At 41.0% G+C, this 27,499-nt stretch overlaps 1 protein-coding gene across 5 annotated transcripts in view; it reads left to right on the top strand.

Annotated features, from left to right (window-relative positions):
- The window catches only part of LOC140199279 (ATP-binding cassette sub-family B member 6-like), a 265,085-nt gene that overhangs the window by 90,338 nt on the left and 147,248 nt on the right, over positions 1-27,499 (top strand). For all 5 annotated transcript variants that reach the window (XM_072261069.1, XM_072261072.1, XM_072261067.1 and 2 more), the window contains exons 7-9: positions 6,982-7,103; positions 20,507-20,616; positions 24,592-24,657. In XM_072261069.1, the coding sequence (XP_072117170.1) occupies positions 6,982-7,103; positions 20,507-20,616; positions 24,592-24,657 (298 nt within the window). The remainder of the gene's footprint in view (positions 1-6,981; positions 7,104-20,506; positions 20,617-24,591; positions 24,658-27,499) is intronic.

The raw sequence follows: 27,499 nt of genomic DNA, 5'->3' as shown, positions 1-27,499 counted from the left end.
TTTCAAATTTTGCTCAAATGGTGGCATTTGTACTTCAAAATGAACAGTTTTGCGACCTTGCACAGTTGATGGGCATTGGGGGAACCTTTTTTGTGCCTAGTGCGGACTGTGAACGAGGTTTTAGCCTAATGAATCAACTCAAAAACTAGCTGAGAAACTGTTTAGGTGATTGTCATTTGTATATGTTAATGAGAATCAAAAGCTATCAATGGGATAGAACGCAAACATGAGGAAATCTGTAGATGCTGGAAATTTAAGCCACACACATCAAAGTTGTTGGTGAATGCAGCAGGCCAGGCTGCATCTCTAGGAAGAGGTACAGTTGATGTTTCGGGTCTTGGCCGGAAACGTCGGCTGTACCTCTTCCTAGAGATGCTGCCTGGCCTGCTGCGTTCACCAGCAACGATGGGATAGAAGTTCTATTAGTCGAGATAGAGTTTACAAAGAATGGGTAAATGCCAAAGACAGGAGAGAGAGAAAATAACTGAGTGACTTAAATATTGATAAAAATTAAGTATGATGGCATGAACATTGACTTCTCCAACTTCTGCTAATGCCCCTCCTCCCCTTCGTACCCCATCCCTTATTTATTTATCTATCTATCTATTAATTATTATTATGACTTTTTCTTTCCCCTTTTTTTTCTCTCTCTCTTTCTCCCTCTGTCCCTCTCACTATAGCTCCTTGTCCGTCCTCTGGGCTTCCCCCCACCTTTCTTTCTTCCTAGGCCTCCCGTCCCATGATCCTCTCCCTTCTCCAGCCTCGTATCCCTTTTGCCAATCAACTTTCCAGCTCTTAGCTCCATCCCTCCCCCTCCTGTCTTCTCCTATCATTTTGGATCTTCCCCTCCCCCTCCCACTTTCAAATCCCTTACTATCTCTTCTTTCAGTTACAGTAGTCCTGACGAAGGGTCTTGGCCCGAAACGTCGACTGTACCTCTTCCTATAGATGCTGCCTGGCCTGCTGTGTTCACCAGCATTTCTTGTGTGTGTGACCTAAATATGTATGTTATTTTGTTGTTATTCTGTGCAGTTTTTTGTCAAATATTTTGTAAACCTACATAAACTGTCCCATGTGTGTATTCAGTGCGCACATACTTCTGTCACAGGAAAAAAAAATTGCACAATTTAAGATTTTTGCGCACACTGACTACTAAAAATTAGAGGGAACATTGATGAGGGTCCTTGATGATGGATGCTGCTTTCCTGTGACAGTGCTCTTTGTAAATGTACTCAATGGTGGGAAGGGCTTTACCTATGATGGACTAAGCTGCATCTACTACTTCCTGTAGGATTTTCTGTTCAAAGGCATTGGTATTTGACTGCGCTGTGATGCAACCAGTCAGTATACTCTCCACCCTACATCTATAAAAGTTTGTCAAAGTTTTAGATGACGTGAATCTTCATAAACTTCTAAGAAAGTAAAGACACTGCAATGCCTTCTTTGTAATGACATTAGAGTGTTGTTATCCAGGAGCAACTTTATTCGCCATATACATGTGTTAACGATTTGCTGTGGGGTGTTGCCGTGACACGAAATTAAAGAGGAGCATTTGATGGCTCTGGGCCTGTAGTCATTGGAGTTTAAAAGAATGAGAGGGGGTCTCATTGAAATCTATTGGATATTGAAAGACCCAGATAGAGTAGACATGGAGAGGATGTTTCCAGTAGTGGGGGAGTCTAGTACCAGAGGTCACAGCCTCAGAATAGAGGGGTGTCCCTTTAGACCAGAGATGAGGAGGAATTTCTTTAGCCAGAGGGTGGTACAACTGTGGAATTCATTGCCACAGATGGCTGGGGAGGCCAGGTCATTGGGTATCTTTAAGGTGGAGATTGCTAGGTTCTTGATTAGTAAGGGTGTCAAAGGTTACAAGGAGAAGGCAGGAGAATAGAGTTGAGATGGAACCTAAATCTGCCAAGAAGGAATGGTGGATTGGCCAAATTCTGCTCACGTCTTAAAAAAGAGCATTAAACAATTATAAGGAATAAAGAATCACATAAAATAAGGTACAGATCTGGAATAAAATGTCCATAAATACATAAATACCGGCATGTATTTACAATGTAAACAGCATGATAAAAAGTGGTTTAAAGTGTTTATAGTGCAATGAATTGATGGGGGTAATAGATGGAAGGGGGTAAGGAAAAGGGCGTACTACAATGTTGATCAGATTAATTGCTTGGGGGAAGAAATATTTAAGATGGTATGAAATTTTAATATTAATAGCCCTATACCATTTCAGAAAAGGGAGCTTTTTGGAATGACTTAGACTTGGTTGGTAATGTCTAATTTTGCACAAAACTGCAAGCGTTTCTAAGAGCCAATAAGTTTTAAAATTGTAGAGGAAGATCCCACAATAATTCCTTTGTGTTTTTTGAGAAATCTGTTTCTGAATGGCTGCACAACAGGGATAGTCAAGATGAAAGGAAGAACAATTTTTATTAATTATAGTTCGTTTAGTGTGAAAGTTTTAGAACATTTAAGATATTTAGATTTTATTTAAAATTTTGTAAATATTATTTGCTTTACTTTTAGTTTTTGTCCTTCTGATCGTCAAATAAATTTAAGAAAACTTTTGGTTAGGCTGAATAGCTGAATTATGTCCTATGTCTTACGGTCTAATAGTTTTAACATGGAAAAGTACAGCACAGTACAGGCTCTTCAGCCCACAATGTTGTGCCAACCTTTTATCCTACTCTAAGATCTAACCCTTCCCTCCTACGTAGTCCTCCATTTTCTTATCATCTATGTGCCAATCCAAGAGGTTTCCCTCGCCATCCGAAGGTAGAGCGTTCCTATGAAACGGTTCGTAAGCCAAAATATCATAAAGTGAAGAAGCAATTACCATTTATTTATATGGGAAAATTTTGTGAGCATTCGCAGACCCAAAAATAACCTACCAAATCATGCCAAATAACACATAAAACCTAAAATAACAGTAACATATAGTAAAAGCAGGAATGATATGATAAATACACAGCCTATATAAAGTAGAAATACTTCTCCACAATCGTTACTGAACTGTTCTCCGTAGCGAAAATCTCACACAAGCGCTGTCGGCAGAAAATCTCACGCAAGCACTGTTGGCAAAAACACTCTCTCAAGTAACCTTTAAGCTATGAAGCTGCCAAATCATACCAAATAACACGTAAAAATACACAGCCTATATAGAGTAGAAATAATGTATGTACAGTGTAGTATCACCTACGGGAATCGGGAAGACAGCGCCGAGCACACTGATGATGGTGTGTTAGACTGAGTCGTCACAGGTTGGGATGGTGCAGTGGCCCCCACCCTCCAGGCCGCCAAGCAATACATTGCCGCGAAGCATGCAGGAATGCTGCGGTAACCGGGAGGCACACGGCACATCTTTAAGAAGAAAGCCAAAACAAACATGCTAATTAATTAGGTGCCACCCGACACGTAATTGTCGGCCCAGATCAGTGCCGATTTCCGATTGCGTTGCCTCTGATCTGGGCCGACAATTACGTGTCGGCAGCACCTAATTAATTAGCATGTTTACTTCGGCTTTTTTCTTAAAGATGTGCTGTGTGCCTCCCGGCTACTGCTGCATTCTCCGCGAATCAGTACAGTGTCTGTCCGTGGCCTGGGTGTTGGGGTGGTGGGACACTGGGGTGTCATCTTGTCGTCTGTTTCCATTGGAGCAGGCAGCTCACCTTCTCCTATGACTGCTTGCCTCAATGTCGAAGGTCGAGGTTTGTCGTCTGCTGTGGCTGATGTGGAAGGTCTTGCTTGACTGCTGAGCCTCGCGCATTTTTCTATCACACAGTTCTTTGTAAGGACTCAAACCATCCTGCAAATATCTCCTAAACCAACGTACCCTTTCATAATTAAAGTCGTACTTTACCATTACTCATTTGGTTTCGATTGTTATCCTTTTTTCTTCGAATTGCATCTGCTCTTCATCTGTCAGTTCTTGGTCATGGGATGCCAAAAGCTCTTCAACATCATGTTCGTCAGCTTCCACAAGCCAAACTCTCATTGTCCTTACTTCATTCACCACGATCGAAATGCTTAATTATGTCTAGTTTTACACTAAGTGTAACACCCTTACGAGCTCTTTCAGGCTTTTCCGATACCTTAGAGCTCATCTTGCAAACAGCTGCTCACAGGTACGTGTTAAAGCACTGCCGGTGAGAATCCGGGGAGAGTGGCTGCTCGGGGCGCGCGACACACTGGCTTTTATCACGTGCTGATTTTTTTGCACGCTGCTTTTTTTTGTAACAGTGAAAACACTTCTGAAAGCGTAAACAGGGTACTAATGTAGGTCTTTCGTAACAGTGAGATTTCGTAAAGTGAATGTTTGAAAAGCGGGGGACACCTGTACTTAATTCTTAAATGCCCCTAACGTATCTGCCTCTACCCCAACCCCTGCCAGAACGCTCCACACACCTACCACTCTGTGTAAACAAAAATCTACTTCTGACATCCCCTCCTCTGCTTTCTTCCAGTCACCTTAAAATTATGTCTCCTTGTTTTAGCCATTTCCATCCTAGGAAAAAGCCTCTGGCTATCCGGTCTATCTAAGCCTCTTATTGTCTTGTACATTTCTATCAAGTCATTTCTTATGCTTTTTTGCTCCCAAAAAAAAAGCCCTAGCTCATGACACATGCTCTCTAATCCAGGAATCATCCTGGTAAATATCCTCTGCACCCTCCCCGAAGGTTCCACATCCTTTGCAATAATGAGTTGACCAGGTCTGAACACAATATTCCAAGTTTGGTCAAACCAGAGCTGTGACATTACCTTGTGAGACTTTTGAATTGAATCCCCTAATTAATGAAAGGTAAAATGCCATATGCCTTCTTAACCACCCTATCAACTTGCATGACAACTTTGAGGGATCTGTGGATGTATTCTTTGCTTCATTTTATTTGGTTTTATACTTGTGATAGAAAATAAGTTTAAGAAAATGGACAAGTTTTACTGTCAGTTAATAGTTTTGAAATAGAGCTATTGTTCCTTTAAATTTGTTGGTGTTATCATATCAGAGGATCTGCCCTTGGACCAGTTGTAAGGGCCATCTCAAAAAAGGCACAACAGCACCGCTACTTAGAAGTTTGTGTGGATTTGATAGTTAACCAAAAATTTTGCCAAACATCTATGGATACACAGTGGAGCGTATACTGACTGGTTGCATCATGGCCTGGTATGGAAACATGTCCAAGAACGGAAAAGTCTACAGAAAGTGATGGACTCAACCCAGTCCATCACAGGTAAAGCCCTGCCCACCATTGAGCACATTTACATGGACTGCTGCCACAAGAAAGCAGCATCTATTATCAAGGACCTCTGACATCCAGGCCATGCTTTCTTCTCACTACTACCATTGGGTAGGAGATAGAGAAGCCTTGGGCCCCACACCAGCAGGTTCAGGAACAGTTATTACACTACAACCATCAGGCTCCTGAACCAGCCTGGATAACTTCACTCACCTCAACTTGGAACTGATTCTACAATCTACAACTCACTTTCAACTCAAGTTCTCAGTATTAATTTTTTTATTTGTACAGTTTGTCTTATTTTGCACATTGATTGTTTGTCTTTGTTTGTCAAAGTTAAAGTAAATTTATTATCGAAGTACATAAGTACAAATTACATAGTATCAAAGGATTCAATTCCTTGCAGGCTTTTATAGGAAAATAAAGAAATACAAGAGAATTTATGAAAAAACTATACTTAACAAAGACTGACAAACAACCGATGTACCAAAGGAGATGAACTGTGTAAATAATAAATAAATAATACTGAGAACATGAGTTGTAGACTTCTTACAAATGAGTCTGTAACTTGTGGAATTAGTTCAATGTTGAGGTGAGTGAAGTTATTCACACCAGTTTAGGAGGCTAATTGTTGAGGGGTAATATCTGTTCTTGAACCTGGTGGTGTGGGTCCAAAGGCCCTGGTACCCCTTACCCGTTGTCAGCAGCAAGAAGAGGTAATGCTTTCTTGTAAGGTGTTTGGTCAGACCACACTTGGAGTACTGTGAGCAGTTTTGGGCCCCATATCAAAAAAAAGATGTACTGGCATTAGAGAGGGTCCAGATGACATTTATAAGAATGATCCCAGTATTGAAAGAGTTAATAAATGGCCTAATTCTTCTCCTGTGTCTTCTGGACAGATGTTCCCCTTAATGTAGTCAACCTTGATTCGTCCTTGTCTTCGTTTTGCCCTGTTCTTGTGTTATCTCATCATCAAACCACTCTCCCTCCTCTCTCACTGTCGCCTGTCTATATTCATTGATTATGGATAAGTCTGTGTGGTTGCTATTCTACACACTGCAAATAAACTTTAAAGTAAAAGCACACCTTTTTCGTACCTGATGTGCTTGTTTTAAAAAGCTACAATATTATCAGAGATCTGTTTGAAATCATATTGCTGAACAGAAACCAGTGCTTCTCTTCCCCATTGGGCAGAAGATACAAAAGCCTGAGTGATGTAGCCCCAGGCTCAAGGGTAACTTCTTTCCCAATGTTATCAAACTCTTGTTGTATAAGAAGGACTCTTGGCCTTACAATGTACCTTGTTATGATGTTGCACTTTATTGTTTACCTATACTATAGTTTTTCGGTACACTTTATTCTGTATTGTTATTACTTTACCTTACTCCAGCATTTGTTATGTATGAACAGTATGCAGGACCAGCTTTTCACGGTACCTTGGTATGTGTGACAATAATAAACCAAACCAAACCAAACCAAACTGTTTGCAACAATTATGTTTAATTTAGCATTTGTATTCAGCACAGACGTCACAAGCTAAAAAGTCTGTTCTTCTGCTGTAGTGTTCTTTGCTTTTTGTAGAGGCAGTTAATCCAAATGTGTCCAAGCTGCAAACTCCTTTGTATCTCTCTTTACTGATGTTCGGTTAAGATAATACTTTGCTGAGTATTTCCAGTAGTTTGTATCCTTCTAAAGGTTCTAATTTTGCTTCATTTAATAAATAAATCTTATTTTCCAGCTACATCATCTTCAGCATCTTCCCAACGATTGCTGACATTGTCATTGCCATCATTTACTTCAGTATCAATTTCAATGCCTGGTTTGGACTCATTGTCTTTGTTTGTATGGTGTTCTACTTGAGTAAGTATCCTATCATGTAATTTTTCCTGTACAATTTGAGTACTAAGTGTTGCTGATTGTTTTAAACGGTTACAATAGGATAGATAGGCCATAATGAGGCCACTCTCAGGTTGGAGGAAGACCTCTACATTCCATCTGGATAGCCTCCAAGCTGGTGGCATGACATTGATTTCTCTAACATCACGTAATTATTTCCCCTCCCCCTTCCCTCTTTTTTCATTCCCCATTCTGGCTCCCCTCTTGCCCCTTCTCTTCCCCTCTTGCTCCTTCTCCTTACCTTTCTCCCATGGTCCACTATCCTCTCCAATCAGATTCTTTCTTCTCCAACTCTTTACCTTTTCCCAGCTTCTTACTTCATCCCCCGCACTCACCCACCTGGCTTCACCTATCACCTTCCAACTTGTCCTTCTTCCCCTCACCCCACCTTCTTATTCTGGCTTCTTCCCCCTTCCTTGCCAGTCCCGATGAAGGGTCTCAGCCTGAAACATGGACTGTTTATTCCTTTCTATAGATGCTGCCTGACCTGCTGAGTTCCTTCAGTATTGTGAGTGTGTTAGTCTGGATTCCAGCAACTGCAGAATATCTTGTGTTATACAATTACGAAAAGCATAGATAGGGTATGTAGTTGGTCTTTTTCCCATCATAGGGTTATCAAAAACAAGTGGGTATAGTGTAGATTTAAGGTGAGAGGTGGAGATTTAAACGTGACAATCAGGATTTTTTTTTTTTTACACGGAGTGGTTGATGCTAGAGAAAGTAGTGAAATCGGATATAATTACACAATCAAATGTAAGTACATTTGAAAATGCAAGACATAATTAGGTACCTCCTCCACCTAATAAAGTGGCCACTGAGTATATGTTTATGGTATTCTGCTGCTGTAAACAATCCACTTCAAAGCTGAATGTGTTGTGTGTTCAGAGATGCTCTTCTGCATGCCACTGTTATAACATGTAGTTATCTGAGTTATTGTCACCTTCCTGTAAGCTTGAACCAGTCCGGCCATTCTTCTCTGACATCTCTCATTAACAAGGCATTTTCACCCACAGAACTGCAGCACATTGAATGTTGTTTGTTTTTCAAAAGTTCAAAGTAAATTTGTTATCAAACGACAAACATGTCCCTGTATACAACCCTGAGATTCATTTTCTTGTGGGCATACTCAATAAATACATAGAATAATAACTATAACAAAATCAATGAAAGACCGCATTAACACTTCATCCAACCAGCATGCAAAAGACAACGAACTGTGCAAATGCAAAAAGAAAGAAATAATAAATAAACATTAAATATTAATGAAGGGTCCTTGAAAGTGAGTCCATAAGTTGTGGGAACATTGAATGCCGTTATCCCCTTTGCGTCAAGAGCCTGATGGTTGAGGGGTAGTAACTGTTCCTGAACCTGGTGCTGTGAGTCCTGAGACTCCTGTACCACCTTCCTATTGGCAACAGAGAGAAGAGACTGTGTCCTGGGTGATGGGGTCCCTGACGATGATGCTGCTTTTCTGTGACAGTGTTTCAATTAGATCTGCTCAATGGTGGGGAGAGCCTTACCTGTGATGGACTGGCTTGTATCCACTACTTTTTGTATGACTTTACATTCAAGGGCATTGGTGTTTCCATACCAGGCTGTGATGCAGCCAGTCAAAATACTCTCCATTACACATCTATAGAAATTTGCTGATGTTTTAGATTTCATGCTGAATCTTTGCAAACTTCTAAGGAGGCAGAAGCACTGCAGTGCTTCCTTTGCAATTGCACATATGTGCTGGGCCCCGGACAGGTACTCTGAAATAATAATGCTGAGGAACTAAAAGTTGCTGGCCCTCCCCATACTAGACAGTGATGCAGCCTGTCAGAGTGCTCTTCATGGTACATCTATGGAAGTTTTTGAGTATTTTAGATTAGATTAGATTATGAGGACACTCAGTCCTCGTTTATTGTCACTTAGAATGCATGCATTAAGAAATGATACAATGTTCCTCCAGTATGATATCACAGAAACACAGGACAGACCAAAACTAAAACTGACAAAAACCACATAATTATAACATATAGTTACAACAGTGCAAAACAATACCGTAATTTGATAAAGAGCAGACCATGGGCACGGTAAAGAAAAGTCTCAAAGTCCCGAAAGCCCATCATCTCACGCAGACAGTAGAAGGGAGAAACTCTCCCTGCCATGAGCCTCCAGCTCCGCAAACTTGCTGATGCAGCACCCCGGAAGCACCTGACCACAGCCGACTCTGAGTCCGTCCGAAAACTTCGAGCTTCTGACCAGCCCTCCAACACCGAGCACTATCTCTGCCGAGCGCTTTGACCCCGCCCCGGCCGCCGAGCAACAAGCAAAGCCGAGGACTCGGGGCCTTCCCCTCCTGAGATTCAGTATCACACAGTAACAGCGGCAGTGAAACAGCTATTTCAGAAGTTTCACCAGATGTTCCTCCACGCTGTCATGTCTGTCTCCATCAAATCAGGATTGTGCACGGCACCCTACTTGACAGATGGCAGATATTAATCACCAGAGTGGCTGCTGCGCGCTGCGTCGCACCGCCATCTTCTCCTCCTCCATTTAAACCATTTTTGTATGTCTCCATTTTTGTTGACATACCAAATCTCTTCAAACTCCTAATGAAGTATAGTCGCTGTCTTCCCTTCTTTATAGCTGTATTGATATGTTAGAACTAGGTTAGATCCTCAGAAATTTTGACACCCAGGAACTTGAAACTGTTCACTCTCTCCACTTCTAATCCCTCTATGTGTTTCTTTGTTTTACCCTTCCTGAAGTCCACTATCAGCTCTTTGGTCTTACTGACGTTGAGTGCAAGGTTGTTGCTATGACACCACTCGGCTAGTTGGTATATCTCACTCCTGTACCCCCTCTCATCTCCATCTGAGATTTTACCAACAATTGTGTCATCAGCAAATTTATAGATGATATTTGAGCTATACCTAGCCACACAGTCATGGGTATAGAGAGAGTAGAGCAGTGGGCTGAGCACACCCCCCTGAGGTGCACCAGTGTGATCATCAGCGAGGAGGAGATGTTATCACCAATCTGCACAGATTATGGTCTTCCAGTTAGGAAGTTGAGGATCCAGTTGCAGAGGGAGATTCTGTAACTTATCGATCATGATTGTGGGACTGATGGTGTTAAATGCTGAGCTGTAGTCGGTGAACAGCAAATTGAGAATCCAATTGCAAAAGGTATTGAGGGCAAGCTCTTGGAGCTTATTGATTATCTTTAAGGGGATTTTAGTATTGAATACTGAGCTATAGTCAATAAAAAGCATCCTGAAATGTGCATCTTTGCTGTCCAGAGTTCAGGGTTGAGTGAAGAGCCAATGAGATGGCATCTGATGTGGATTTGTTGATTTGAAATTTAACCAATTTCCCCCGGGATCAATAAAGTATGACTATGATCCGATAGGCAAATTGGAACAGATCCAAGTCGCTTCTCAGGCAGGATTTGATATGTTTCATCACCAACCTCTCAAAACACTTCATCACAGTGGATGTAAGTGCTACTGGATGATAGTCATTGAGGGAGGTCACCGTGTTCTTCTTACGCACCGATATAATTGAAGCCTGCTTGACGCAGTTGGGTACCTCATGCTGCAAAGCAAAAGGTAAAAAATCTGAGTGAACACTCCATCCTGCTGATCAGCACAGGTCTTTAGTACTTCCCCAGGTACCCCATCTGGGCCGGATGCTTTTCATGGGTTCACACTCCTGAAGGCTGCTTGCAATTCCACCTCTGAGACTGAAATCACTAGATTATCGGGGGTTATGGGAGTTCATGATTTGATGGTCAATGCAAGCATACAAGCCAATGATCTCATCTGGAAGTGATGCCCTATTGTCACCTATGTCACTTGATTTATGAGGTGGTGGCATTCAAGCCCTGCCACAAACATCAAGCATCCTTTATTGATTCAAGTTTAGTCAGGAATTGCCACTTGCGATCCGTACCTGGACCTCTTGTAACTTTCTTGGTCACCAGACTTGAATGCCTCTGACCTGGCCCTCAGCAGATTGTGGAACTCATGGTTCATCCAGGGTTTCTGATGGGGGAAGACGTTGAAGGATTTTGTGGGGACATACTTGTCCACTACTGTTTTAATTAAGTCCATGACAACTATGGTGTATTCATTCAGATACACAGATGAGCACTTGAACACAGCCCAGCCCAGTGACTCAAAGCAATCCCATAGCTGCTCCTCCACCTCTCGTGACCATCTCTTTGCTCTAATCTCTGGAGCCTTTGCTCTTTAGCCTCTGCCTGTATGCAGGTAGGAAAGGTAGTTTTGCACCATTCTCTGTAAACTCTAGAAACTGTTGTGTTTGAAAATCCCAGGAGATCAGCAGTTTCTGAGATACTCAACCCATCCCGTCTGGCACCAACAATCAAAGTACCTTAGATCATATTTCTTCCCCGTTCTGAAGTTTGGTTTGATCAATAACTGAACTTCTTTACCATGTCTGCATGCTCTTATGCATTGAATTGCAGCCACATGATTCACTGACTAGATACTTGCATTAACAAGCAAATGTACCTGAGTGGCTACTGAGTATAGAACAATTCAGTCCTAATGTGGGCAAATGAAATTAGTGTAGTTGAGGCAAATATGTCAGCAGAGAAGTTGTGGACTGAGTGTTCTTCCTGTTTATCTGCTGGATGTCTCAATGATTTAGAAATATCAAGGTATTTAAAGGATCGAATATTTGTCATATACAGGTACACATTTGAGGAATTTGCTGTTGTGTGTTGGCATGACATGCAACAAAAATCAACAACATACAACAATTATAAAGAATAAAGAATTATTAGAGGATAAAGTATGGATATGGAATAAAATGTGCATAAATGCCAGCTGCTGGTGTCTAAATGGCTAAAGATTTAAAGATTAGTTTTATTTGTCACACATACATTGAATCATCAAACCATCAGTGAAATGCACTGTTTGTATCAATGACCATTACATTCCAAGGATGTGCTGGGGCAGTCCACAAGTGTCGCCATACGTCTGGTGCCAAAATAGCACGCCACAGCACGTTAACTGTAACGTACATCTTTAGCATGTGGGAGGAAACCGGAGCACATGGAGAAAATTCACGCAGTCATGGGGAGAACGTACAAAGTCCTTACAGACTGGTGATGTGAACCCAGGTCACTGGCACTGTAAAGCGTTACGGTAACCACTACACTACTGTGCAGCCCTGCTACTGTGCCACTCATCGTCTTTTCTAACTGATAATAGCTACAACAACTAAAAACATAAATACAAGAGGTTCTGTAGATGTTGGAAATCCAGAGCAATGCACGTAAAATGGTGGGGGAGCTCAGCAGATCAGGCAGCATCTACAGAGGTGAATAAACAGTTGACTTTTTGGGCTGAGACACTTCATCAGGATGGAAGTATACAACCTTTTAGAATGTCTAAAAGACATCAGGATTTAATGGAACATTTCCATGGTGATAAAATCAAGCACTTGCACTTGAGAAAGCCCAGTTCCTTAGTTCCTTTCCCTAGCAGCCAGGCTGATCAAAACCTCAACCCATTATCCACCTCTCCACGCATCCCCACCACCACTATCATTTCCTGCCAGTCACCTTATGTACAGACACACTTGTGCCTAGCATCACTTCATGTTCATACCATGAATTCCTTTATATATTATCTTGTGTATTTATATTTATTGTGTTTTTTTATTGCTACGTTCTTCATCTTACTATATTTTTATTTGCTGCCTTGGATCCAGAGTAACATTATTCTGTTCTCCTTTAAACTTAATGTATTAGAAATGACATTAATCAAACTGGAATCAAAGGCTCACTTATTATCAAAACATGATCCATATACAACTCTGAAATATGTCTTCTCTAGATAGCCACAAAACAAGAAGGAACATGAAAGTCATTCAGAGAGAAATATCAAACCACCCCCCTACACAAAAAAGAATGGTATCCCAATCATCAACCTCCAAACCCTCCTCGAATCTTGAATGTAATTGCACCGAGCCATAGCCTATAACCCTATTGTAATTAGTTATTAATCTTCAACCTGAGATCAGAGTGCTCCTGCTGTAGCACATAAAAAATGTTGCCTTAGCTTGGGAGTCTCTGCAATTCTACATGTGGAATTGAATCACCTTGTTAATCAAAAGCATCTTGTTCCTTGCATTTTTACCCGGAATGTTTATAATGGAACAATAGGGGCGGTTAACATAATGCTTTTGCAGTGCCAGCGATCTATGTACAATTTCCACTGCAAGGAGTACTTTGGTTTCCTCCCACATTCCAAAGATGTATGTGTTTGGGTTGGTAAGTAGTGGGTATGCCTTGTATGCATCAGAAACATGATGACACTTGCGGACTGCCCCAGCACATCACTGGGCTGTATTGGTTATTAACACAAATGACACATTTCACTGTATGTAGCAAGTACAAGCAACTAATAAAGTTGATCTTTCATCTTTTGTGGTTAACATAACACAATAATAACGCCAGTGACCTGGGTTTAATTCTTGCTGCTGCCTGTAAGGGGCTTGCATGTCCTCCCTGTGGCCACATGGGTTTCCTCCAGGTTTTCTTTTTCCTCCCATATTCCAAAACGTACAGGTTATGAGGTCAATTGGTCACATGGGTGTGATTGGAGTGGCATGGGCTCGTTGGGCCAGAAGAGCCTGCTACCCTGCTGTTCTTTAAGTAATTAACATTGTTGAGGGAGCCTTTTCAAGATGTTGATTTTAGTGGTTTATTATTAGGATTTATTATTCATCTCAAACTGCTTTTGGGAAAGTGATAGAAAGCCATTGCCTTCTGAGGAAGGTGGTCCAAAAGTTGGGAGTGTGGGTTGGAGGAGATCTGGGACTTGGATCAAGTACTGATGACAGAGACAGAATATCTCCATGTTAGGATGGTATGGTATTGTTGAGGTGAGTGAAGTAATCCATGTTGATTCAGGACCCTGATGAGTGAGGGGTAATGACTGTTTCTGAACCTGGTGGTATGAGTCCTGAGGCTTCTGTGTCCTCTATTTCCTCCTACATTCCAAAGACATATGTCTTATGGTTAGTAAGCTGTGGGAATGCTATATTGATGCAAAAACTGTGACAATTCTTGCAGGCTGGCTACCGTCGCTGATGTGATTTGACACAAACAATGCATTTCACCTTTGTTTCGATGTGCATGTGCAAAAATAAAGCCAATCTTTGTTTTTTATTTAACCCACCTGTTCTGAGAGTGTTTGGAGTGTTTCTGAGAGTCACTGGAAGTAGAGGGCTTTGCCACTTTAAGAGATACTAGACGGTAACTGTTTCTGTCCCATTAAGGACATGTGATGCTGAATTGATGTGTGTTTGTCGGCAGCACAACGCAATCTCCAGCTTTTAAAGTGGTCTCATCTTACATCACTCAGAGCGGAAAAAATGCTTTCTGATGATAATTAAATCCTGTGTTCTTGGGAGAGAACCTGTTCAGATGAAACCTAAAGAGCTACCTCGGGGCTTTTCCATGTAATCGAACATCACTCCCTTTGTTAGAGAGGCCAGCTGTTTGGCTTTAATGTCTGTGATTCAGGAAACATGAAAGAGAGCCATTCCACCTCTTATTGACCAAGAGCTGAAACCAGAGAATATAACTTGTTCCCCACAGTAGGTAATTGAGGGGGTTGTGCTGAGCCACACTTTCCTGTATTGGTAATGTCTGATATGAAAGAACTGATTGTCAAGAGAGGCATTGCGGGAGCAGTAAACTGACACTTCGCTGCATTGTTAATAGTAGCAAACAAGAACTGAATGAGTGCCTGACTTGGCTTCTGTTTAGGAACATAGAGATTGCTAGAATTGATAGGCAGATCCACTTCCACTCAGCGGCCACTTTATTAGGTACCTTATGAACTATCTAAAGAGACATTCTAAGAAAGTTGACTTTCTTATGTTCTTATTAATTTCTAATCCATGGGCTCTACTCAAAGAATACCACCCACCCAGCTCTTGGACTGTTTGTCTCACTTCCATTAGTGAGGAGGCTATGTAGCATGCATGCTAAGACCACCAGACTCAAAAATAGTTACTTTCCCTAAGCAGTAAGTCTGATGAACACCTAAATGCGCTAACCCAACTTTCCCCCACCACCACTACTTTATCATTTCCTGTCAATTACCTTATGTACAGACACTCCTGTGCCTAGCGTCACATTATGGACGTACATGAGAAAATCTGCAGATGTTGGAAATCCACAAATTGATGGAGGAATTCAGCTGGTCAGGCAGCACCTATGGAAAAGAATAAAAAGTCGACATTTTGGGCCATGACCTTTCTTCAGGACCTGATGCTTGTATGTAAGATGCTGCTTGACCTGCTGAGTTCTTCCAGCATTTTGTGTGAGTTGCTATGTATATAAGCCATCCTATGCATTTATACTTATTGTGTTTCTTTTATTATTGTGTTCTTTATCTTTTTTGTGCTGCATGAGATCTAGGGTAACAATTATTTTGTTCTCCTTTACACCTGTGTACTGGAAATGACATTAAACAATCTTGAGTCTTGAAAGTCAAAGTTGAGTGTTTTGTTATTACCCTACAACCATCAGGCTCCTGAACTGGCATGGATAACTTCACTCACCCCAACTCTGAACTGATTCCACATCTTATGGACTCGCTCTCAAGGACCCTACAATTTATGTTCTCAATATTATCTGTATATTTATTTTATTTGCGCAAATTGTCTTTTGCATCTTTTTTCAGTCTTTATATATAGTTTTTCCAAAATTCTATTGTATTCCTTTATTTTCCTGTAAATGCCTAGAAAAATTGAATGTTAAGGTAGTATATTATGACATATATGTACTTTGGTAATAAATTAACTTTGACTTTGAGTAATGTCATATACACAAGTACATGTATGCACAGGTGCAATGAAAAACTTACATGCAGGCATATAACATCATGTAAAGATTTAAGATTAGCTTTATTGCTCACATGTATCTCTTGTACCTAATAAAGTGGCCACTGAGTGTATGTTCATGGCCCTCTGCTACTGTAGCTCGTCCACTTGAAAGTTCAATGTGTTGTGTATTCAGAGATGTTGTAATGCATAATTATTTCAGTTAATGTCGCCTTCCTGTCAGCTTGAACCAGTCTGTCTATTCTCCTCTCACCTCTCTCATTAACAAGGCATTTTTGCCCACAGAACTGCCACCCACTAGGTGTTTTTTGTTTCTTGCCCCATTCTCTGTAAACTGTAGAGACTGTTGTGTATGAAAATTTCAGGACATCAGTAGTTTTTGAGAGGCACAACCCACCCTGTCGCACCCACCATCATTTAATGGTCAAAATCACTTAGATCATATTTCTTCCCCATTCAGATGTTTGGTCTGAGCAACAACTGAACCTCTTGATTCTGACCAGCTGCAAAGGAACTTGGGAGTCCTTGTGCAAGATTCCCTAGAGGTTAACTTGCAGGTTCAGTCGGTGGTGAGGAAGGCAAGTGCAATGTTAACGTTCATTTCAAGAGGACTAGAATATAAAATCAAGAATGTAATTCTGAGGCTTTATAACACATTAATCAGACCAAACGGAGTATTTTGAGGCACTTTGGGTCCCTTATCTAAGAAAATGTGCTAGCATTGGAGAAGGTCCAGAGGAGGTTCACAAGAATGATCCCAGGAATGAAAGGATTATTGTATGAGGAGTGCCTGATGGCTTTGGACCTGTACTTGCTGAAGTTTTGAAGAATGAGGCAGGAGAATCTCATTGAAACCTAGTGAATATTGAAAGGCCTAGATAGAGTGGAGGTGAAGAGCATGTTTCCTATGGTAGGAGAGTCTAAGACCAGAGGACACTGTCTCGGAATAGAGGGATGTCCATTTAGGACAGAGATGAGGAGGAATTTCTTTAGCGCGAAAGGGTGGTGAAACTGTGGACAATTGCCACAGACAGCTGTGGAGGCAAGATCATTAAGTATATTTAAAGCAGAAGTTGATAGGTTCTTGATTAGTCATGGTGTCAAAGTTTACAGGGAGAAGGCAAGAGAATGGGGTAATAAATCAGCCATGATGGAATGGCCAGGCCAAATGGCCTAATCCTGCTCTTATATCTTATGGTCTTATGTCTGCACGCTTTTATGCGTTGACTTGCTGCCATGCGATTAACTGATTAGATATTTGCATTAACATGCAGGTCTATAGGTATACCTAATAAATTAACCACTGAATATGGTTCTGCTACTATCTAACCATAGATAATCCAGTAATGGTTAACTATGTGCTCAATCTGTATTGAAGAAGTAGTACTTGGAGATTTGTGCTAAGAATATTTTCTAAGGGAAAGATACTTGAATAAGACCATCAGACATAGGAGCCAAATTAGGCCATTCAGTTCACTGAGTCTGCACTGCCACTTGATCATGGCTGGTTTATTTTCCCTCTCAACCCTATTCTCCTGCCTTGTCCCCAAAACCTTTAACGCTCTTAGTTAACAAATGAAAAGTCCTAGATTTGCCTGAAATGTTACCTGATTCGGACTTTACAAATGTTGCCTCGCCTGCTGAGTATTTCCTGTATTTTAATCTACATTCAGTGGATGGAGCAGCATTGTTCAGAGAAAATCATTGTTGACATTCTGAGTTAATACCCTGCTTCAGGACAGTTTATTTACCTTAGAGATGCTGCTCAACCCTCTGAATTCCTGCAGCAGATTGTTTGTTCTTCCATATACTAGTGTTTGCAGACTCCTGTGTCTCATTTTTTGTCTTTACATCAGATTTCCAAAAGCTGAAGGTATTTTAATTTCCAATCTTTCCCTTTTTAGATGAATAGTTTATTTTCCTTGTTCTGTAATTTGTTTATTTAAGTTTTTCCTTAAGGTGAAAATATTAAGTGAAGAAGCATTTTTCCATCTCCTCAACAGAAGAATCAAGCTCTAATAAATTGGTGGCATAGCAGGCTAATGTACTAGAATATGTTGAGGATAGTTAAGTATCTGGGGTTGGAGGAGATGTACCTTAGGTTACTTCGGGAAATGAGGGATGAGTGTACTAGGGTGTTGATGATGCTCTTTGTGTCCTCCGTCAAATGAGGAGCGTTTGATGGCTCACTGGAATTTAGAAGAATGAGGGGTGACCTAATTGAAACTTATCAAATGTTGAACAGCTCGATATGGTGGATGCGGAGAGGATATTTCCTATGGCGGGGGAAGTCTAAGACCAGAGGACACAGCCTCAGACGAAAGGGGCATCCATTTAGAATGGAGATGCGGAGGAATTTCTTTAGTCAGAGAGTGGTGAATCTGTGGAATTGTTGCCACAGGTGACTGTGGAGGCCAAGTCATTGAGTATATTTAAGACAGAGTTTGATAGATTTTTGAGTGGTCAGAGCATGAAGGGATACGGGGAGAATGCAGGAGATTAGGGCTGAGAGGGAAATGAATCAGCCATGATAAAATGGCAAATTAGACTTGATGGGCCAAGTGGCCTAATTTGCTCCTATATCTTATGGTCTGATTTGGAAAAGCATAATCTTTATAGCTTTGTGATAGGCAGGTCGTTCCTAATGAGGCTACTCAAGTTTTCTGAGGTGAATGAACAAATTGGTGACAGTCTGGTGGTGGATATAGTGTATATGGATTTTAGTAAGGCATTTGACAAGGTTCCCCATGGGTAGACTTGTTCAGAAAGCCATGAGCATGGGATCCATGGAGACTTGGTTGTGTGCATTTGGAATTGGCTTGATCACAGAGAGCAGAGGGTGGTAGTAGAGGGAAGTAATTCTACCTGGAGGTTGGTGAGCAGTGGTGTCCTGCAAGGATCTGTTCAGGGAACACTGCTCTTTATGATTTTTATAAATAACTTGGATGAGGAAGTGGAGGATAGGTTAGTAAGTTTGTAGATGACACGAAGGTTGGTGGTATTGTGGATAGTGTAGAGGGTTGTAATAGAATATAACGGGACATTGATTGGATGCAGAGCTGGGTGGAGAAGTGGCAGATGTTCAATCGAGAAAAGCTGTGAAGTGATTCACTTTGAAAGGTTAAATTTGAAGGTGGAGTACAAGGTTAATAGCAGAGTTCTTGAGTGTGGAAGAACAGAGGGATCTCGGATCCAAGTCCAAAGATCCCTCAAAGTTGGTGCGCAAGTTGATAGGTTGTTAAGATGGATGGCTTTTGGTGTATTGGCCTTCATTAATCAGGGGATTGAGTTCAAGAGCCATGAGGTAATGTTGTACCTTTATAAAACTCTGGTTAGACCATATTTGGAATTTTGTGTTCAGTTCTGGTTGCCTCATTATAGGAAGGATGTGGAAGCTTTAGAGCGGGTGTGGAGGAGACTTACCAGAATGCTGTCTGGCTTAAAGAACATGCCATATGAGGAAAGGCTGAGCGACTTGTGGCTTTTCTCTTTGGAGTGATGGAGGATGAGTGGTAACTCGATAGTGGGTAGTGTAGCAGTTAGCGCAACACTTTACAATGCCAGCTGTAAAATCAGGGTTTGATTTCCATTACTGTCTGCATGGAGATTTTACTTTCTTCCCATGACCACGTGGATTTCCTCTGGGTGTTCCAGTTTCCTCCCACATTCCAAAAGGATGTACGGTTATGGTTAGTGAGTTGTGGATATACTAGGCTGACACTGCTCTGCCTAGTACAATCCTTGCTCATTTCATTTGACACAATGCAGCACATTTCATTGTATGCTTCGGTATAACGTGACAAATCAGAATCAGGTTTAATATCACTGGCATATGTTGTGACTTTTTTTGTTTTGCAGCAAAAAACTCAATTACAGTGAGAAGTATAAATACAAAAAATTAAATTAGATAAGTAGTGAAAAAGAGAGGATAAAATACTGAGGTAGTGTTCACGGATTCATTGTCCATTCAGATATCTGATGGCAGAAGGGAAGAAGCTGTCCCTGAAATGTTGAGTGTGAGTCTTCAGGCTCCTGTACTTCCTCCTTGATGGTAGCAATGAGAAGATGGTAACTTCCTCAAAAAACTCTATAAGATTGGTTAGACACGGTCTACCATGTACAAAGCCATGTTGACTATCCCTAATCAGTCCCTGTCTATCAAAATACTACCAGTGTATGTGCAGTCTCTTAGAATACATTTCAATAACTTACCCACTACTGATGCCAGGCTCACTAATTTCCTCCTATGCTTTAGTATTAGCCATTTCCCACCCTATGACATGTGACAAATAGAGCTAATCCTTAATCTTCATCTACTCCAGATGAAGGATGTGAACAATCTTTCAGGAGTGTTTCCCCTGATGTGAATGGTAGCTGGTTGAGAATGCTATCTTGATTTCCACTCAGTGTAGCCGTTATAATGACTTTGGGTTTTATTTATATAAGCTGTATCATTGTTTCATGCTGTTACTTTTTTCTGGTCTGCAGCTGCAACCATTCTGATAGCTGAATGGAGGACGAAGTACAGGAGAGAAATGAACACCAGGGATAACGAGGCAAAGGCTAAGGCCGTTGACTCCTTGCTCAACTTTGAAACGGTAATGTTGATTTTCTGAGGTCATTACTCTTCTCACATCAGACACCTGCTAAAGTGAACAGCAGGTGAAAGAATGGAGCAACTCATGCAAAATGGTGGAGGAACACAGCACGTCAGGCAGGATCTATGGAGAGGAATAAACAGTTGATGTTTCAGGTCGAGACCCTTGTTCAGAACAGGAAAGGAAGGGGACAGAATTAGAATCAGAATTAGGTTTATTATTACTAACATATGTTTCGAAATTCATTGTTTTGTGACTGTAGTACAGTGCCATACATAAAATGTACTATAACGTAATAAAAAAAAATGTAAAATTAAATAAATTAAACCAAGACCTAGACCCAGGGGGAAGCTGGGTATACCTGGCAAGCAGCCAGACCCACCCACCTTTCCCCTCATTTGGTTTCACCTATCACCTATCAATTTGTACTCTTCCCCCCACCCACCCCCCGCACCCATTGCTTCGACCTCTTGTTTCTTCTTTCTTCTTTCCCCTTCCTTTTCAGTCCTCATGAACGGTCTCAACCTGAGACTTCGGCTGTTTATTTCCCTCCATAGATGCTGCCTGATTTGCATTTTGTTTATGTAACTTCAGATTTCCGGCGTCAGCAGAATCTCATGTGTCTAGGTTGAAGGATTGTTCATGTGTGGATAGTGAACGGAGAGATACAAGATACACAGTTATTAGCAGGGATAAAGAGAAGGTGCCTTGCTGGAGGTGGTGGGAGGGTAGAGGGGAGATGTTATATGATTGCTGAAGAAAAATGTATTAATTGATATGAGAGATTACTTTCCCACATGTTTGATAAGTTTTTTTTACTTTGTTGATTTGTGGCCAGTCTGATTGCAACAATGCTTCAATTTTATGTCTTTCACTAAGAAAAAAATAAAATTAAAATCATATCCATTTTACCTCCCTCAATTTTGACATACCAATGTACTTCATAGCTAATGAAAGTCAAAATAAGATTTATAATTAAAGTACGTATGCATTACCATATTATGTGCATGTTGCTCAGAATAAAAAGACATCCATTTAGATGAAGATGAGGAGGAATTTCTTTAGCCAGAGGGTGGTAAATCTGTGGAATTCTGATATACCCAAGTATATTTAAAATGGAGGTTGATAGGTTCTTGATTAGTAAGGGTGTCAATGGTTATGAGGGAAAGACAGGAGAGTGGGGTTGAGAGGGAAAATAAATCAGCCATGATGGAATGGTGGAGTGACTTGATGGGCCAAATGGCCTAACTCTGCTCTTAGAAGAACTTTGAAAGTATACGTAATATTAGTATGCAGAAAACAGCACAGCAAACTTCCACAACTATACATGTAATACTGACCATGCAACCTGTTTCTTTGCATGTTAATTGGGCAATAAACGCCATCAGAATCAGAATCCCATTTAATCTCACTGATGTATTGTGAAATTTGTTGTTTTGTGGCAGCAGTGAAGCGCTCTACATAAGCAACTATAAATTACAATAAGAAACATATATATAATTAAATTAAATAATTAGTTCAAGAAGAGAGCAGAAATAGTGAGGTACTGTTCATGTGTTGATTCATTGTCCGTTCAGATATCTGATGGCAGAGGGGAAGAAAAATATTTATTTTATTTAGAGATACAGTGCAAAATAGGCCATTCTGGCCCTTTGAGCTGCACCACCCCGCAATCTCCCCGACAACCTGGATTTAATAACCTAATCATGACCAATTAACCTACCAATACGTCTTTGGACTGTGGGAGGAAAGCAGAGGACTTGGCGAAAATACACACATTCCACAGGGAAGACGTACAGACTCCTTAAGGACGGCACTGAAATTGAACTCCGTACTCTGACAACCCGAGCTTGTAATAGCATTGTACTAAGCTCAATGCTACCGTGACATAGATGAAGCTGTAGCTAAAACGTTGAGTGTGTCTTCAGGCTCTAGTATCTCCTACTTGATGATGGCAATGTGAAGAGAGGATTTCCTGGGTGATGGGGTCGATAATGAAAGATGCCTCCTCTTTGAGGCGTCACCTTTTGAAGATGCCCTTGATGGTGGGGAGACTAGTGCCCATGATGGAGCTGGCTGAGTTTGCAACTTCAGCACCTTTTTCTGATACTTGTAATAAACAACTATACAACCTGTTTCATTGCATGTTAATTGGGGCAATAAATGTGAGGTAATTTATAAAATATATTGGGGCAAGAATAGCAGAGAGAAACTTTTCCGTTGGTCAGATAAAGGTAGGGTTCTTTTATGCCCATCGTAGGTACACTCAATGATCACTTTATTAAGTACAGGATGTATGTTCATGGTCTGCTGCTGTCAGCCATCCGCTTGAAGGTTTGATGTGTTGTGCATTCAGAGATGCTCTCCTGCACATCACTGTTGTAATGCATGGTTATTTGAGTTCTGAGATACTCACACCATCCCATCTGACACCAACAGTTATTCCATGGTTAGAGTCACTTAGATCACATTTCTTCCCCATTCTGATGTTTGGTCTGAACAACAACTGAACTTCTTGACCATGTCTGCAGGCTTTTATGCATCGAGTTGCTGCCACGTGATTGGGACACATCAGGACCAATACATTTTGGCCCATTAAGCCACTGCCCCAATTAGCTGAAGTTTCATGGAAATAGTTAAAAAGTGATAAAAAAGACAAACTACCAAATAACTGATTAACAATAATGTATTTAAACAAAATAGTTAACAAATTTGAACACTACCAATACTACCACAGTACTATGAAACTGTGTATTAGTTTGTAATAGTTATTGACAGGAATTCATCCAGTGTATGCTGCCATGTTCTTTTGATTAACTGTAAATAAACAAAATCAGGGTAATTTTTTTGGCTAGTGTCAGATCTTTTCATGGCATCTGAGCAAGGGTCTGAAATTTTTTTCAAGTCAAAATAGAAAACAACATCATCAAAAATCACTGCTTTTTGAATTGGCATCTGCTAGCCCAAATGGATAACATAACACAAGCACACAACTGATGCTATATAGAAACTGTTCACTCTAAGCATGGTGTAGTGTCTAATGGCCACACAAATACACACAGCTGATGTTCGTTAGAAACTGTTCAGCACCAGTGTCCTTATCCCAATTGAGCAGCGTCATGTCCCAAATAAACAAAGGGAACCCTGACTATTTTCTCAATTTGTTTTTGTTCTTTAAGAGTTGCCCAAATAAGTGGCTGCTCTGATTTAACTGATGGCCCAATTAGCTGGAATCCACGATATTAGGAAATTGCTGTGATGTGTTGGTCGGGACACGACCTGCAATGAAAAGCAACAACGTTCAACAATGATACAGAATAAAGTGTTATATAAAAATAAAGTTAGAAGCACAAATATGGAATCAAATGTGCATAAACACATAGATACCAGCATGTATTTAAAATGTAAGCAGCAATATTAACAGCATTATAAAAAGTCTACTGTAAATGCAAAAGTCTGGTACTTGATATGCTGTCTTGAAATGGCCTTATTCTGGGAATTGTTCCAGGTCTGAAGAATGGGTGCGATACCACAGTGAGATAAGACAGTACATGAATCTAATTTTCCTTTTTCTCAGCCTGGACACATACACACTGACATTTTAGAGTGCTGAAATTTATATTGGTAATCACCTGACTGCATCGAACAAATGCACTTGTATCTTTGTTTACAGCTGCAGACTTAAGTATTGCTGCCAAAATGCAGGAGGAACTTAGCAGGTCAGGCAGCATTTATTGGAAAGGAACAAAGAGTTGACATCTTGGGCCACCTGTTTGAGCATTAGAAGATTCTGATGAAGGGTCTCAGCCTGTACTGTCGATTCTTTATTCCTTTCCATAGATGCTACCTGGCCTGAGTTGTTCCAGCATTTTCTGTGTGTTGCTCTGGAGTAACAGCATCTGTAGAATCTCTTGTGTTGCAGATTTACCTGTTGTGTTTCTCAAACGTGTGCTGACTACCCTCCTTTTCCTTCAGGTGAAGTATTACAATGCTGAGAGTTACGAGGTGAATCGTTTCAATGATGCCATACTGAAGTATCAGGTAAGAACATCAGGAAGAGCACATCAGAGTCATGACAATTCATAAAACAGTTCAGCTTCTCAATTGGATTAACCATGGTTTAATAACAATTAGTCAAAACTTCCTAATACATCATCTGCACCAGCCTACCTGCCATACACCACTGTGCAACACCAAATGGGTGTTGGATTCCTGAACAGACGTCAGGTAACCACTCTGCCCTCCCCATCATGTTCAACACGGGTGTTGCTGAACCCGCTGCTGTACACTCTGCTCACACACGACTGCACGGCCAAATACCCAAGTAATCACATTGTTAAGTTCGCCAATAACACAACATTGGTGGGTCTCATCACCAACAACGATGAGATGGCCTACAGAGAGAAGGTGGAATATCTTAGGGCCTGGTGCCACACAAATAACTTCTTCCTTAATGTCAAAAGATGAAGGAGATTGTTATCAACTTAAAAAGAATTCACTCCACTCACGCACCTCTTTACATCAGTGGCACAGCAGTAGAAGTTGTCAGCAGTTTCACACTTCTGGGTGTGCACATATCTCACAGCCTCTTAAGGTCCCAGAACACATTCTACACAATCAAGAAAGCTAACCAATGCCTCTACTTTCTGAGGAGGATGAAGGGAGCTGGGCTATGCACATCTATACTCACATCCTTTTACAGACTGCCCAATGCATCGCTGGCATCAGCCTACCAGCCATTATGAACATACAGAAAAGTGCTGGGAAAGAGCCAGTAACATCATGAAGGATCCCACCCACCCTGTTCATGGACTGTTTGTCCCACTCCCAGCACGGGAGAGGCTACACAACATGTACAGCAGGACCACCTGATTCAAAAACGGTTACTTTCCCCAAGCAGTAAGACTGATCAACACCTCCATCCACTAACCCACCCCACAACTCCCCCCATCACTACTCATTTACCATTTCCTGTCAGTCACGTTATGTACAGACACACCTGTATACTTTATGGACATACAATCAACCTATCTATATAAGGTATCTTATGTATTTATATTTATTGCATCTTTTATTATTGTGTTATTTATCTTACTGTGTTATTTGTGCTGCATGGGATCCGGAGTAACAATTATTTTATTCTCCTTTACACTTGTGTACTGGAAATTACATTAACCATCTTGAATCTTGAAATAATGGCCAAACCCCAAGCTTCTTGCATCCATATCGGCACTTGTTCCGGCTCCTAGTGTAGAGAGCCACAGAGCACCCATCATGCAGGTTGCATCTGTCACATGAGGCCTTCCATTGGTCGGGGTCGAACGTGGATGTTGCGTATCAGCTGTCTGTGTTGTTGGTGCAGCATTGTCAGTCAATACGCAAACCAGTACCCAAGCCACGGCAGGATGATAAGCTGTTGTCCACACAGAAGGCTCCCTCTCTCCATGCAACTGATAGATCCAAAGGAATGGCAGAGACCGATACAGTTTGGCACCGGTGGCATCGCAGAAATTTCCAGGCAGCATTGAGTTCAACATAAGACTGCCTTAGGGACTCCAGCTCCAGATTTTTCCTCAGGATTTACTCCCAAAGCCTGCGCTATGAGTTGGTATAGCCGCAAGGCAGCGGAGGTTTGAGATCAGCTTTTTCCTTCTGCCACACTGGAGCTTTGAAAGTTAAAAAATAATTTCATTTGGAGTTGCAATATTCCACAGGGATTTGATAGAATAGGTGCTGAGGGATGCTTCTACAGACTAGAAATTTCAGATGAGGAGCACAGTTTCGGGATAGGGGTTTGGACATTTAATTTCAAAGTTCAAATTACGTTTATTATCAAAATACATATATGGTCATTATATACTATCCTAAGATTCATTTTCTTGCAGGAATTCACAGCAGGTACAAAGAAATACAATAGAATCAATGAAAATCTACACACACACACACACACACACACACACACACACACACACACACACACACACACAAAAATGTACAAAAGAAGATATACTGTGCAAATACAAAAAGAAGACAATAATAATAAATAAATATATAAATAATATTGAGAACATGGGGAGTAGAGTCCTTGAAAATGGATCCATAGGTTTGTGGAAGTCAGTTCAGTGTTGAGGTGAATGAAGTCATCCATGTTAGTTCAGGGGCCTGTTGACTGAATGGTAATAATTGCTCCTGAACCTAATGGTGTTGGACCTAATGGTGTTGGACCTAAGGCCGGAAGCTTAGGTTTCTCACTTAATTTAGGGCTGAGAAGAAATGAAGCTTTTGTTTTCACTTCAAAGGCTAAACACCTTTGTAAATTTCTACCCCAGATGACTGTTTACAGACATGGAGCATATTCATCCTTAGAGTGGTTAGTTAATTGTACACTAAAGGAATCGTGGAACATTGAGAAAAGACGAGCAAGGAACTAGAGCATAGAACATAAAACCATACAGCACAGAACTGGCCTTTAGGCCCGCAATGCTGTGCCAACTTTTTAACCTACTCCAAGATCAATCTAACCCTTTCCTCCCATGTAACCCAACATTTTCTTTCATTCATGCACCTATCTAAGAGTCTCTTAAATGTCCCTAATATATCTGTCTCTACCACCTTCCCTGGTTCTACGCACCTACCAGTTTCTGTACAAGAAACTTACCTCTGACATCCCCTCTATGCTCTCCTCCAATCACCTTAAAATCACTGCGACATATTAGCTTTTTCTGCCCCAGGAAAAAGGTGCTTGCTGCCCACTCTGTCTATGCATCTTATCATTTTATGCACTTCTACAAAGTTACCTCTCATCCTCCTCCTCTCCAGAGAGAAAGGATAAAGAGCTAGGTAAGGGCATGTCGTTGTGTTTGAAAATGAAGGAGCCAGTGTA

The sequence above is a fragment of the Mobula birostris genome, chromosome 6 (assembly GCF_030028105.1).
Source record: "Mobula birostris isolate sMobBir1 chromosome 6, sMobBir1.hap1, whole genome shotgun sequence".
Lineage (NCBI taxonomy): Eukaryota > Metazoa > Chordata > Chondrichthyes > Myliobatiformes > Myliobatidae > Mobula > Mobula birostris.
This window is presented reverse-complemented; position numbering and strand designations above follow the sequence as displayed.